This window comes from Leptodactylus fuscus, chromosome 7 (assembly GCF_031893055.1).
Source record: "Leptodactylus fuscus isolate aLepFus1 chromosome 7, aLepFus1.hap2, whole genome shotgun sequence".
Classification (NCBI taxonomy): Eukaryota; Metazoa; Chordata; class Amphibia; order Anura; family Leptodactylidae; genus Leptodactylus; species Leptodactylus fuscus.
In genome coordinates, this window is record NC_134271.1 from 49,419,358 (window position 1) to 49,434,825 (window position 15,468).

The 15,468-nt window shown below is 43.0% G+C and overlaps 1 protein-coding gene across 1 annotated transcript; it reads left to right on the top strand.

The window, feature by feature from the left end:
- Positions 1-3: 3 nt before the first annotated feature.
- Positions 4-12,282, top strand: NUDT21 (nudix hydrolase 21). Its single transcript, XM_075281901.1, has 7 exons — positions 4-242; positions 4,439-4,639; positions 6,118-6,181; positions 7,141-7,230; positions 7,330-7,405; positions 8,276-8,390; positions 12,027-12,282. The coding sequence occupies exons 1-7, from the start codon at positions 127-129 to the stop codon at positions 12,046-12,048; spliced, it is 684 nt and encodes a 227-aa protein (XP_075138002.1). The 5' UTR covers positions 4-126; the 3' UTR covers positions 12,049-12,282.
- Positions 12,283-15,468: the final 3,186 nt, after the last annotated feature.

Here is a 15,468-nt window from a genome sequence, read left to right on the forward strand (position 1 = left end):
GGAAGTTGCCCTCTCGCTTACTGTACACCTCTTTTCTTGCTCTATATCGCCCGGGAATCGGTTTAGGGGATCCCCCCAGACGAACGCCTGATAGACGGACACCGGGGGACAGCGGCAGTCAGAAGGATGTCGGTGATTCCTCCCAATCGCTCTCAGACCGGGTGGCCCAGAGGAGTGAATCAGTTCGGGAACAAGTATCTCCCGCAGACCAAGCCCCTGACGTTGGAGAGGACCATAAACCTGTGAGCTGGGGACTGCTGGGGTCACTGCACTTCATGCATGTCTGACACTGCAGCACATACACATAGATGTGATCGTGTTATGGCTTCTATACATGCACATACATTGATAATACAGCCCATCACATGTAGGCTTAGCGATTTTTGGTCTGCACTGCTCTGTGTAAGGCTGTGTTCACACACACCGTCTGGTTTGCATTATTCTGGCCCATTGATAATTATATTATTATTTTTATTATTTCTATACATTTTATTTATGTTACAGAAATCCATTATGTAAAATATTTATTTTAGGAATATTAATTTAATTTTTTTCAGGTGTCAGTGCTATTGGTTGATATCCGCTTCTTCTACTACATTCTGTTTATTTTTTGTTGCAATTTGTAAAAGCAACTTTGATCTTTATCGTCTCTCCTTAAAGGGATGCTCCAGTTAATTTTTTAATTGGGAGGTTTAAAATGATAAAGATTGTATATTTATCTGTCCATTCAGCCAGAGATCTAGTGGAGCGTCTCCATTTGGGTCCCCAGTCTTTCTGACCTTTGGCATGAACACAAGGGTATTGGATGAGCAGTGACACTTTGGAGCATCAGCGTTCTCATTAGCGGAAACACTCATGCTCAAACCATAAACAAATATCTGGACCCAAACGCAGGCTGGATCATTGGCTGATCAGACAATGTGAATTGTTTAATATTTTAAGCCTCCAAAGGGGTTAAAAATGATCTGGAGCACCCCTTTACATTATGTAATGAAAGAGATTGTTCAGTCCCTTAAAAGTATGACCCGAAAGCACAGAAAAGCAGGGAAAAATAAGCTGAGCAATACACTACTGATCCTAGCCTCTTGTGCTGACACTTTATTATTATTATTATTATTATTGTTGTTTATTTATATAGCACCATTAATTCCATGGTGCTTTACATTTGGAAGTTACATACAATACACAGAATATACAGGTAGATATAATACTAACCATGACCGACTGACCCAGTGGGGTAGAGGGCCCTGCCCGCGAGGGCTTACAATCTATTAGGGAAGGGGGGGGGGGTAGAGACAGAAGGAGAGGGGGGAGACTGTACAGATGGCAGTGAGGTGATAGTGTTATTCGAGGTTGTAGGCCTTCCTGAATAGGTGAGTCTTCAGCACCTTCTTGAGGCCTGTGATTGTGGGGGTCAGTCTTATTTGTCTTGGTAAGGAGTTCCAGAGTATGGGGGATGCACGGGAGAAATCTTGGGGACGGTTGTGTGAGGAGCGGATGAGAGTAGAGCGGAGTTGGAGGTCATTGGAGGATCTGAGGTTACGTGTGGGCAGGTAGCGGGAGATTAGGTCAGAGATATATGGAGGGGACAGGTTGTGGATGGCTTTGTATGTTAGCGTTAGTAGCTTGAATTCAATTCGCTGGGCTATGGGTAGCCAGTGGAGGGACTGGAAGAGGGGAGCAGCCGATGAGGATGAGGGGGAGAGGTGAATTAAACGAGCAGCACAGTTTAAGGTGGACTGGAGGGGGGCGAGGGTGTTAGCTGGGAGTCCATGGAGAAGGGTGTTGCAATAGTCTAAGCAGGAGATTATGAGGGCCTGGACGAGCATCTTAGTGGTTTCAGGGGTGAGGAAGGAGCGGATTCGGTGGATATTTTTGAGTTGGAGGCGGCAGGAAGTGTTGAGGGTTGAATGTGTTACTTGAAGGATAGGTCGGAGTCCAGGGTTACCCCAAGGCATCGGGCCTGTGAGACAGGGGTAAGTGTGGTTCATTAACTTTGATAGATTGCCCCCGCTGTAGTATGGAACCCGCACATCTCCTACATATGATGTGGGAGTGTCAGGAGTTAGCCAATTACTGGAGTCAGGTACTGTCCTTGCTTGGCCGGGTGTATTCTATTGCACTTCTGCAATCACCATTAGTTTGCCTCCTAGGTCTTTTGGGGGAGGGTGTGGGCACGGAACTTTGATAGATGGGTCAGGTGGAGGGGCCATACGGGGTGGGGTGAAGATGATGAGCTCTGTTTTCTCCATGTTGAGTTTGAGAAAGTGGGAGGAGAGGAAGGAGGCTACAGCTGCTAAATAATCTGGAACTCTGGCTAGCAGGGAGGTAATGTCTGGTCCAGAGATGTATATTTGGGTGTCATCGGCATAGCAGTGGTATTGAAAACCATGAGATTCTATAAGTTGGCCCAGGCCGAGGGTGTAGATGGAGAACAGGAGGTGGTGTGCAAGTGGGAGAATGTGCGGTCGGTGAGGTATGAGGAGATCCAGGAAAGGGCCAGGTCTGAGATACCAAGGGATGAGAGAATTCCTAACAGGAGGGAGTGGTCAAAGGCAGAGGAGGGGTCAAGGAGGAGGAGGACAGAGTAATGGCGCTTGGCTGTGGCAGTTAGAAGGTCTTTGGTGACTTTGGTTAGGGCAGTTTCAGTGGAGTGCCGGGGCCTGAAGCCTGACTGTAGTCTGTCAAAGAGCAGGTTGGATAAGAGATAGGAGGAGAGTTTGGAGTGGACGTGTTGCTCAAGCAGTTTTGAGTCGTACAGAAGCAGTGAGATGGGACGATAGTTGGCTGTAGCGGACGGGTCGAGGGACGGCTTCTTAAGTTTAGGAGTGGCATGTTTGAAGGCAGAGGGGAAGGATCCATTGGTTAGGGACGGGTTGAAGAGATGAGTTAGGGCCGGAGTAATGACTTCATTGAGTTTGGGGATGAGATGTGACTGGATCGGGTCAAGTGTGCAGGAGGTGAGGTGGGATTTGGAGATTAGGGAGGAGAGTTTTTCATCAGTGATGGTAGAGAAACAGGTCAGGGATGAGGAGCAGCGAGTAGTTGGGTGGATGGATTGTCGGGGAAGTAGGGTGAGACTGTCTCTGATGGTGTCAATTTTAGTTCTGAAGTAGGAGGCAAAGTCGTCAGCTGAGATGAGTGATGTCGGAGGGGGGGCGGGAGGGAGTTGAAGGTGGAGAATAGCTGTTTGGGGTTGCGAGAGAGTGCAGATATGAGTGTGGTGAAGTAGACCTGCTTTGCGGAGGTGAGTGCGGTCTTAAATGGGAGAACTGCCTCTTTGTAACTGAGGAAGTCTTCCTTGGAGTGGCTTTTCTTCCAGAGGCGTTCTGCAACCTTGACACAGACACGACTGCTGCAGCCATGTAGACTAGACTGAGCCACAAAAACAGTCAGGTAGATGACCTGCTCCATATATTGTGGCTCGATCCTATGGCTTCCACATGGCTCCATTAAAATATAGTCATGTGCATGTGGCCATAGAAATGAATGGGTTGGTGTACACTTTCCATTGTTATGGATCCAAATGTACAGCACACAGACAAAAAATGTGGTTGTGGGAATAGGGTGTTAAACACTAAGGATGCAGAGATCTGTGGTGGGACGCCAGTGGCAGAGAATTGGTAATGTGACCGTTCATTAATTTATTTCACGCTATTTTGGATATGAATCTGAAGGGATTGGACCCCACAGTTTAACTAACTGAAGGGGTTTTGACGCATTGCAGCCCTGTGCTATTTACTTGAATGGGACTGAGCTATCGAGAGTTGCAATACCAAATACAGCTGCTGCCAAACTTATGGCATTTTACCTGTTAATGGAATTGGTGAACTGATTGTTATGGGTGCCACGTGGTCCCCCAACTGTTTTGATGTTTATGGCTAATAAGCTGTCAGGGTCAATGATCTGGAAAACCCACAATAAGTTGTGTCCTTTTCATGTTTTTGGAGATGACGTAACAATCTTGCATTACTATCATCTCATGTATTAATTTGTTGAATGTTTTGCGACTACGTTATTGCACAGTCTTGCAACCCCGTGAAACACTGTTCCCTTCACGTTTGACTTTCTAGCTACAGACGGGGGCTGAGTAAGAGGTAATATGGGTGCACATACACTGGTCCACATTTACTGAGTTGATTGCTCCTTACCCACTGTTTCCTCTGCTCTGTTGAACCATACATGGTTTTCTACCATATACCCTGCCTTTTTGGCTCAGTCATCCTTCTAACATATTTTGATTGCGCCACTTTTGTGATGTAGTTTGTGACATAATTTTGATACACCAGTTTTATACACATTTATAGTTTGTATGTGTCATAAAGAATGAGATTTTCCTGCATCATTTGTTCATCCGTCATATTTAGTTGTTACTCTTGATAATGCTGAGCGCCTATATTTGATAATAAATATATATTTCTGATCCATTTGCCTCCAGGTATCCTCTGACTAACTATACTTTTGGTACCAAGGAGCCCCTCTATGAGAAGGACAGCTCTGTGGCTGCACGATTTCAGCGAATGCGGGAAGAGTTTGACAAGATAGGAATGAGGCGCACTGTCGAAGGAGTCCTGATTGTACACGAGCACAGATTACCCCATGTACTGTTATTGCAACTGGGAACCACCTTTTTTAAACTGTAAGTTGTACCTTATAGGGTAGTTGTAAAATTATATAACTCATAATCTATCTGCTTATGGATGGATAAATGTTCTTCTGTAAATGGCACTTCTGTTCCTCCTTGTACAAAGGAGGAGATAGCGGTCCTCATGCTGGACTGTTGCCCTCCTACAGCCCCCTCCACATCTTCTGCTCTACTGGCCTGTATAATGTTATCTTCTCCATGCTCTGGACACCGTGCTGACATACACAGCTAGCCTTCTTGCCACAGCTCGTATTGATGTGCCATCCTGGATAAGCTGCACTACCTGGGCAACTTCTGTGGGTTGTAGACACCACTTCATGTTACCTCTAGGTCTTAGAGCAATGACAATGCAAAAGTGACCAAAACGAGCCAAAAAGGATGAGAACAGAGAAATGGTCTGTGGCCACCACCTGCAGAACCCTCCTTTATAGGAGTTGTCTTGCTTATTGCCTATCATTTCTACCTGTTGTCTGTTCCGTTTGCACAAAAGCAGGAGAAATTGATTCACATTCAGTGTTGCTTCATAACTGTAAAATAGTGTCATTGACTTGGAGTTACATTGTGTTGTTTAAGTGTTCCCTTTATTTTTGGGGGGATATCGTCACTCCTTAGGGAGAGACCACCATTTAGGTGTGTGGAGTCTTATTAAGCCATTTTGCGCTCCACTGTGCAAAGGAACATGGGAAGAATATGCAAATCTGACCTCCATGATGTAATTAGGAAGACAGTGCCTCAGTCATGCAGCCCAATAGAGGGCGTTGCCTGAGGATATGCAAATCTGTCTTCCATGATGTAATTAGGGGATATCGTCACTCCTTGGGGAGAGACCACCATATAGGTGTGTGGAGACTTATTAAGCCTTTAGCACTCCACTTTGCAAAGTGGAGTGCTAAAGGCTTAAAAAGTCTCCACACACCTATATAGTGGTCTCTCCCCAAGGAGTGACGATATCTCCCTACCCCTGTCTAAGCCTCCCACCTCTACCAGGTTAGTCTTCTCTACACCGGGCTGACGAGATGCAATAACATCAAAACGGCCGTCCTCGGTTGAGAGACTATACCTGGAAATAATCCAAGCATCATTGCAAAACAAAGGCCTCTTGGACGGTCGAGCATGATGCTAAAGGGAGCAAACCCTTATTGGGTTATTTCACTCAGATTCTGTCTTCCTAACTACATCAGGGAAGACAGGCTTGCACATTCCAGTGAGCGCCCTCTATTGGTTTGCAACACTGAGGCACCTGACTTCCTAATTACATCATGGAAGACAGATTTGCATATTCTTCCCATGATGTAATTAGGAAGACAGTGCCTCAGTCATGCAGCCCAATAGAGGCGCTCCCTTTAAGATCATGCCCGACCTTCCCAGAGGCCTTTGCTGCAGCTTATTTTTTTGAGCTCTGTCTGTCTATTTATGACTCTTGTGGCTTCTTTTATCCATCAATCATTAGCTTACTTGTTTCTTTTTTTTAGGCCAGGGGGAGAACTCAACCCGGGAGAGGATGAAGTAGAAGGATTAAAGCGTCTTATGACAGAAGTATGTGTTAATATTTGTTTCATATGAATGAATGTGTGTTCTTGATATTTTCTGAATATTTAAAAGGGTTTTCTGAGCAGGTTTTATTGATGACCTACAGACACGTTAGAGAATAGGGCAGATTTCCTAATCTTGTATAAGATCTAGATCCTGTAAACTTGGACCTGCCTGTCTATAAATGCATTACAGTAGCTGATGCTGGGAGACAAGTCTATAGACTGACTAACTTAAAGTTATAACATCAATTATTTGGCTTATAATTCACCAGAATATCACATGTTAAAGTTCTCTCTTCATTAAACAAGGCTAAAAAATATATATATTTGTGTATAATGAATGTGTTGCAAAGCCCATATGCCATTTTATTAGGGGCAAATAAAGCTTGAATTGTGGAGTATTTAAATTAGTATATATCCTAAATTTGTTTAACATTTTTGCTGCTGCTTGCATGGCTTAATTTCTTTTTTCTGTCTGCTATATTAGTTTTACATGATTTGGCTGCAGGTAACATCATTTTGGCTGCTCAGTGAACATGTAACAAAATCCATAAGAAAATGATCCAAATGCAGTTTTTCTTTGCTAATTCCCTACTCTGATTTTTTTTTCCAATTTCTCAGTTTATTGTATGTAATATTTAATGGCACCATTGCCAAGTATAATTTGTCCTGTAAAAAATAAGTAGTAATAAAGCTTTGTGAACAGAAAAATTTAAAAGCTATGCCCTTTGGAAGGTGGGATGTAAAAAAGGTCTGCTCCTAAACCCCTAATGGTCATGGGAGACAAACGGCACTTCTAGCAATTTCAAACTTCTACTATTCATATTCTAATGATAGGTCATTGATATGTAAGTCCTAGAAAATCCCTCTAATATGCAAGTGATTATGAAAGTCTGAAGAGCTGGAGAAAGAACTAAGCTTTTCATTACAAGTGAATGATGTCAAGTGATTCTTCTTTTGTAGATCCTTGGCCGTCAGGACGGGGTTCAGCAGGACTGGGTCATTGATGACTGCATTGGTAACTGGTGGAGGCCAAACTTTGAACCGCCACAGGTTTGTCCTTTATATGTCCAAAGCTCGACTAAGCTATGGCAGCTAAAAAAAAAATGGTACATTGTGTCCATATGCTTAACATGTCTGCTTCTATTACAGTATCCATACATCCCAGCACACATTACAAAGCCAAAAGAACACAAGAAGTTGTTCCTGGTGCAACTTCAGGAAAAAGGTGGGAGATGTAGTTTTTCACAAGTACTTTCTTTATTGCATTATTCCTTTAGAAGAGATTCCACTATAGACACATTCAAAGTACACCCTGTGTCACCACTCTTGTATCTACGTTCAGCAAACCGTGTCAAAAACCTCTGTTAAATGATCCAAAGCCTGAACGTGTGTGTGTATGTATATTATACATATACAGCTTTTTGCTTCTCTTTATAGGTCTCGGCTAGCGTCATCAGTCATGTCCCTTTTGTAAAGAGCTCGCTGCTGAGCCTGTGATTGTCTGCATCGGTCATCTGACACAAGGCAGACATCACTGCAGACATCATGCCAGGGGCATGTAAACAGAAGCACAGAGCTTCTGACACTGGCATTTTTAAAAAAATAATTTTGGCCCTCTGTTCAGGTCTTAGAATCTGCACCCCTGAGTAGTCCATATCATGGCGAAACATGTAGGAAAGGCTTAGATTCAATGGCTTTTAATATAGCCCAAATTCAGGAGAAGTGGTTTACATTATACTGGGCAGACTACAGCTATGTATTTGAATGAAAGTGATTCAAACACTCCGGAGCAAAGTGCCAAGTTTTTTTTAAGCATTTTTAATAGGAGAGAATAAGTTCAGGGGACAGAAAGTATCACAAGTAAATTCTAATTATACAAATGGGAATTGGGCACTAATTTGGTGCTAGGGCAAATCGTAAGAGGTGTGAATAATGCATGGCCTTATGTCTGTGAGGGGAAACAATTGTAGTAGTTATAACCTTGTTTGAAAGTCTATATATACTTTAGGTTTCTTGTTTATCCTCCTTAACTTTTCTGTATAGTGAGAAATGTAAGAAGATAAAGATTTTCATTTATTTATTTTTTAATTTCTAGCACTGTTTGCTGTTCCGAAAAATTACAAACTTGTTGCCGCCCCATTGTTTGAATTGTATGACAATGCCCCTGGATACGGACCTATCATTTCTAGCCTTCCGCAGCTTCTTAGCAGGTAAGCTTGTTCTCTATCTAAAGTGTACCTCTACTTGTATACAGATTTATTATTTACTGTACATATTGAATAATGGTCTTATTAGACAGGGTGATTTAGCAGCCAGTTTGCTCATTTCCAACAATTAGCCTGATAGGTAGCAGTTTGGTTAAAAAAAAAAAAAAAAGTCTGTCAGGTTATTCCTAAATATTTGTACAGCCGCCTAGACTGCTATTGCTAAGTGCTGGAGGCTGACTGACCCCCACGCAGAGCAAACTCATTTTGCAGATTAAAAAATGCCATCCCTAGAAAACCTGACTCCTCCCTATGTAACATTTTTAATGGCTTCCAAGCTATCTGGGGCTCTGGGACACTTTCTGTCTCAAACAGGGCTGAGCATCCGCTCTAGTCCCCTTCAGGACTCTCTTGTCCCTTCCTCATGACGCGATAATACCTTCTTCATGAGGAAGAAACGCTAGAGTCCTGAAACACGTAGCTCTGACATTAAGTAACCAACTCCACTTAGTTACGTTGTAACTTTTCACCGGGATGAAAATAAAAGCTATATTTTATACTTACCTTTGAATTGATGTGGATCCTTCCTGGTTGACGCTGGATTTTACCTTTTGCACTTCTGTTTGTTAGCTTGTTTTGTCATGATTCCTAGCAGTGCTAAGGGCTAGTTTTGTTAAACATTGGAATTTTGTCGATTGTTCTATGTCTTGTTTATATTTGTTCTAAAAAAATTCTAACAAATTTTTTTTTTTTTAAAAAAACTTTATTTCAACTCCTACTATATCTGATAATATCTGATTATTGTATGGCTATCGTCTCATTGCCATATTTTGCACATAAAATGTTTTTCTGCCATGCTTCTGTGATCTATTTTTCCTTGTAAAATGTTGCAAAAATTAAATAAAATGAGAATTTGAAAAAAAAAAAAAAAAAATTTAAAAAGAACCTTTTAAAGCGCTAGGCTCCAAGCTGAAGAAGAGACCTCTAAGAGACCTGTTGTATTCCCTGAAATACAGCCTGTGCCATGCAGGATACAAACTAGCCAGCAAGAGATAAATTGATCCCAAAAATTTCTTTAAAGGGGTTCTACCACTAAATATGTATTTTTTTGTGCTTTAGATGTCGGAATTGCCTTTAGAAAAGGCTATTCATCTCGTATTCTCCGCTTCGCCGTTCCTTAGAAATACCGTTTTTTGCCGATATGCAAATGAGTTCTCCTGCGGCATTGGGAGCGGGCCCCAGCCCTCAAACGGCGATGGGGTCGTCCCCACTGCTGCCAGAGAACTCTCTCCACCGACACCTCCATCTTCAGCTGCATCCTTCCCTTCTCTCGTGGTCTTCCGTCTGGGTCAGCTCTGACGCCTGCACACTCGGCTCTGCCAGTGAGACACTAGTAGAGCTGACTGCACATGCTGGCCGGCAACCATTTTTTCGAGGCCGCAATTGCGCGCACGCGCAGTACACTCTTCTAAGTCTACGCCAAACAAAAAATGGCCACCAGCCAGCATGCACAGTTGGCTCTACTAGTGTCTCACTGGCAGAGCCGACTGCGCAGGCGTCGGAGCTGACCCAGACAAGACGACGAGAGAAGGGGAGGATGCAGCTGAAGATGGAGGCGTCGCTGGAGAAAGTTTGAGCGCTGGGGCCCGCCCCCATTGCTGCGAGAGAACTCATTTGCATACCGGTAATCCCTTTAACTATATGAATGCAAAAATGCCAAGCCCGGTAGGTCCCCAAAATAATGGTAATTGGGAGTTGGTCTCCTGTGACCAAGAGAAAGCAGCACTACTAGATGGGTTCTTTAGCGCTGTATATACAGTAGAACAGGGAATAGTTGATGTAGAGATCACCAGTGCTGGTAATACATCAACCAATATACTAAACTGGATAAACATAAAAATGGTCCAAGGTAAGCAGAAAAAATTTGAACAAGGCTCAAAGTCCATCCACAAGTACATAAAGAGGTTGTCCAATTTTTTATTTATTTTTTTTTTTTTTAAGATTTGTTTGAGCTGAACATCAAGGCAATAAAAGAAAATCCTCACCTCTCCCAGGTTATCTGTTTCCAACGACAGAAAGTCATCTTCTATGTACGGGCTCCCAGACTGCCTTGTGTCAGGTGACTACTGCAGCCAGTCCCAGGCCTTAATTGTGATCTCTTCATAAATGACATGCCAATGCTGGAGCGAATCAGTCATGTACCATTTGTACAGCAGTCACTACTGAGGCCTGTGATTGGCTGCAGTAGTCACCTGACATAAGGCAGACATCACTGCGGACACATCAGTGGGGGAGGGGGCTGTAGAATCTTCTGATGCTTTTTTTATATTTTACTGCTCCAATGTTCAAACCAAATTAATATTTTATAAAAGAGACAGACACTGACATTGAAGAGCTTTGTTCAGTAATTGCGGTGCCTCTGTTAACTTTTACACAGATAACTGCTGTTTTAGTATAAATATATTAATGACCCTTGAAAAAAAAAATGGGGAAAAACTGTAAAACCTCAAATGGAAAAAAAAGGGTTAAAGGGGTTGTCCGGGATAACGTGAAATCTCTACACTTCTCTAAATACCCTCCTACTTTCTAAATAACGTTGATTATGAAAAATGTATAGTTATAATGTACCCTGGGATTATTTTTTGATTATCCGGTGACGATCCGTCTACCCATTTCTGGAAACGGATCATCACTACTACTCCCTTACTCCCCCATCCACTCCAGTCATAGTTACCATCCATGACTTCTTCCGGTGAGACGGCTTCTCCTCCTGCTGTCTGTTCGGTGTGCGCTCTTCTACACTGTGCGTGTCGCCACTGCGTGTAATTCAACTCTACTGTGCTTACACGCATGCACAGTAAAGGAGTCTCGTCACTGCTGTGGAGGAGTACGGGAGCAGTACAAGAGGAGGAGGAGTCTCGCCGGAAGAAGCATGGTGGGGTAAGTATATACTATGGGTCAGGGGTTGGGCTGAGTAGATAGGGAAGGGTGGGATAGTTAGAGAGACAGGGAGAGGAGAGAAAGGTGAGAGGGTTAGTGAAGAAGTTGGACAGCAGGAAGCAGAGCGTGTAAACAAAAGCAAAGATACCAGCAGCTCCCAGAGACACCCAGAAATTACTGAAAACACGGATCTAGGTATATGGGTGCATTTAGTAACCCATTAGTAGCGCTAACAGAAATTTTGACTTTTTTTTGCCTGGAAAACCCCTTTAATCTCCAGAGGTGAGAAGGCTTCTTTACTGTAAGGACCGTGAATCTGTGGAAGAGCCTACCTTATGAGATGGTCACAAAAGAAACAGCTTCAAAACTAACTTAGATGCCGTCTTACAGCAAGATAGCATTGATGTTTATGCAACAGTATAGTATGCTTGTTTCCTTCTCTCTTCCCTTCAGACATGCCTTTGCCTTCACTTGGTTGAACTTGATAGACATACGTCTTTTTTCTATGTAGCTATGAAAGCTATATACAGTATTATGTTCGCAGTGGTGCACACATAAGAGCACATTTTTCCTGTCGGTGCTGCTCACAGTTGTTAGGAAGGGCTGGTGTGTGAATATGCTGTATTTGGGTTTTAGCACATATTTCTAATAGATAAAATCTATAGCATTATATCCTATATTAATATCTACTCTCTTCCACAGGTTCAACTTTATTTACAACTGATCATATGTGAATTCTGGGATACAACGTGTGGGTGAAGCGGTCTCTGTGAGAACAGCTTTATAATGTGGGAACCCTGGCGTAATTGTTTTTTCTCTGAAGTTTACTTAACTTGTTGTTGTCACAAATAGATAGACTGTGCTGACATACACAGCAACAAGATGTTATTGCTTTTATTTGTTTGTTTTTTTTCATGTATCATTTAGTTTTCTTACACAATTAAATGGGTTTTTTTTTCCTTCGCCTGTCATTTTGTTGCCAAATATGAAACAGTTACAGTACAGTCCAAACGCTTGGACACACCTTCTCATTCAAAGAGTTTTCTGTATTTTCATGACTATGAAAATTGTAGATTCACACTGAAGGCATCAAAACTATGAATTAACACACGTGGAATTATATACTTAACAAAAAAGTGTGAAACAACTGAAAATATGTCTTATATTCTAGGTTCTTCAAAGTAGCCACCTTTTGCTTTGATTCCTGTTTTGCACACTATTGGCATCCTCTTGATGAGTTTCAAGAGGTAGTCACTGGAAATGGTTTTCACTTCTCTCTTGCCTTATAAATGGGATTTCAGGCAACTTAGTCTCATTTAGTAGAGTATGTGAATCTAGACAAAATTGTATCCCTTGTAGTTAATTTGCAGTTCACTGCCTAGGGAAGTTCAGTCCATAGCAGCAAGAGGGGTTCACAGAGAGTGGAGGCAGAGGGTCTGTTCAGTCTTCACATGGTGAATGGAGAGGGAAGGGGCTGATTCTCCTCAGACTTCACACATTTGCAACAGACTGAACGTGTTCACAACTTACAAAATAAGAAGAGTCTGTGATGTACTTATCTACTTCTAGCTGCTTGCATTGTTACAGATTAGATATTATTCACAGAGAGCAAGCGGTTTTCCTGACTGCTTATAGATTGCTTGCTTCCTTCCTGTGTCAGGGATCTCTTTACTTGCTCCATGCCTGTATGTAGTTGCCCTATATTTGTAGTACTCTGTTTCTGGGATTTCCATATGTTCACTTGGATGTTTCTCAGCTAACTATTGCTGCTGTACAGTTATAATAGAGGAGGGGTGGCAGACTTCTTATTTTACATACTCCCTGCCAAATCTAAAATGTGCTGCAGCCATAATCTGATTACTAGCGGCACAAAAACTGATAGGACACCATGTATGGAGGCTTATACAGTCATAGGACAGACTGCCCAGCAAGACTCTGCAGATTCAACTTTTCATGAAAACTGTAAAGACTATCAAACCTGCAATCTAACCATAAGTCCGTCAAAATGTGAGTTCAACCAGACATCCATTAAATGTTTTTGGCTGTATTTTTTCTGAAAATGGTGTTGCTGCATTCCCTGAGAAAATAGATGCTATAACCTCTGATAGCCAGCCTCAAAATGTCTCAGATGTTTGGAGTTTTCTTGGTCTGGTCACATACTGTGGCCAATTCATACCTGACCTGACTACTGTTTCTGAACCCCTATAACACCTCAGTAAAAAAGATACTCCTTGGTCATGGATGGTTGAACATCAATCAGCATTTGACACACTAAAGTCCAGTCTGACTAGTGATTCAGGAAAGGCCTATTTTGACCCCCTAACGTCTACTGAGCTCATTGTGGATGCCAGTCCTGTAGGCCTTGGTGCAATTTTAACTCGGGTGTCGAAGACTGGCAGCATTTCCATATGCAAGCAAGGCTTTAACAGAAACGGAACAGCGCTTTTCTCAAACTGAGAAGGAAGCTTTTGCAGCCGTATGGAGATGCCTTCATTTTCATCTTTACCTCTTTGGTCGTCTATTCACAGTCTCTATCTGACTCAAACATACTACTGTGTGACAATCGCCTGGTCATACCTCAGAAACTTCAACGTGGAGTGATCGATCTGGCTCATCAAGGTCAAGGTATAGTTAAAACAAAGCAATTGCTTAGGGAGAAAGTATGGTTTCCAGGACTAGATAAACAAGTGGAAGCACTTATTGCCACATGTATACCTTGTCAAGCAACTATGGTGGACCATATCCGAGAATCAGTTCAAATGTCACCTCTGCCAGAAAGTCTGTGGACTGCCGTGAGTGTTGATTTCTGCACTTTTCCAGATCATCCTTATTTACTGGCTGTCATAGATGATTTATCTAGGTATCCAGTCATTGAACCTGTTTCCGCCACCTCTGCCGGAGCCGTCATACCAAAACTGTACAAGATGTTCTCTGCATATGGCATACGTGAAACAGTGAAGACTGACAATGGGACGCCTTTTAATAGTGCAGATTTTCAGTCTTTTGCAACTTATCTTGGTTTCACCCACAGGAGAATAACTCCTTACTGGCCTCAAGCCAATGGCAAAGTGGAGCGCTTCATGCAATCAATCAACAAAACACTTCGGATTGCTACCGTGGAACACAAGGATTTGCAGCAAGAATTATACAGATCACCTAGACAGTACAGAGCCACCCCACACTCTACTACAGGAACCCCACCAGCATCTGCACTTTTTGGCAGGTATTTGCGCATTAAGCTTCCAAACATCCCTGTAATTTCCGTCCAGGCTCCATTGGTCCTCAATGATTCCCTTACCAAAGGTAAGATGAAAAGATATGCAGATAAGAGCAGTTGTCACTTCAAACAGTTGGACCTGGGAGACTGGGTCCTTGTTAAAAGACCTAGTGACAAATGATCATCCCCTTATCATCCAGAACCCTTTCAAGTCATGCACGTCAAAAGTATCATGGTTACTGCTCAACGCCAGGGTCAGCAAGTCACAATAAATGTGTCCCATTTTAAAAAGCTTTGTGGCTACAACCCAGAAGCAAGTACAGAGGAGACAGATGATGAGGAAATTCCACCACGTGCAACTGGTTCACAGGACAATGGAATATGGGCAAGAAGAAAAAGCAGTCTGACCATCGAGGGCCACTCAGGAATTGTCCCCCAGACAAGGCTTCTGGGAAGAAGAGGTGGAGGGAAGTGATTGGTGTTTCCTAGAGCACCGACGATGCCAGACCGGGTCCACCGGTGATGGAGGTGGCAGGGGAGCTTCCAGTCAATCAGGGCAGGTGGCGGTATGTCCAAAATTTCACAGAACAGAGTCAGATCCGAATAGGAATGTAGGGTAGCAGAGTGCCCGTCCTTCCAGGCAGTAAACGCAAACAGAATGCCCCAACGGTAGGAGATGAAACGATCCTGCAGGTTAAGAAGGGGGCGAAGATAGTGACGTTTCTGGAGGGTAATGAGAGAGAGATCCCAATAGAGTTGCAGTTTAGCCCCATTAAAGTCAAAGTCCTTGAGAGTCCTCGCCTTGATCATGATTGCCTCTTTCAGGGTGAAGTCGTAGACAGAGCAAGTCCTTGAGAGTCCTCGCCTTGATCATCATTTCCTCTTTCAGGGTGAAGTCGTGGATGCAGCGAATAACTTCCTTTGGTG

Excerpts from the sequence above, each read along its gene's own strand:
- NUDT21 (XM_075281901.1), top strand. The coding sequence starts at position 127 with ATGTCGGTGATTCCTCCCAATCGCTCTCAGACCGGGTGGCCCAGAGGA. Across the intron at positions 4,640-6,117 it reads GGAACCACCTTTTTTAAACT|GCCAGGGGGAGAACTCAACC; the intron begins GTAAGTTGTACC and ends TCTTTTTTTTAG. Across the intron at positions 8,391-12,026 it reads CTTCCGCAGCTTCTTAGCAG|GTTCAACTTTATTTACAACT; the intron begins GTAAGCTTGTTC and ends TCTCTTCCACAG.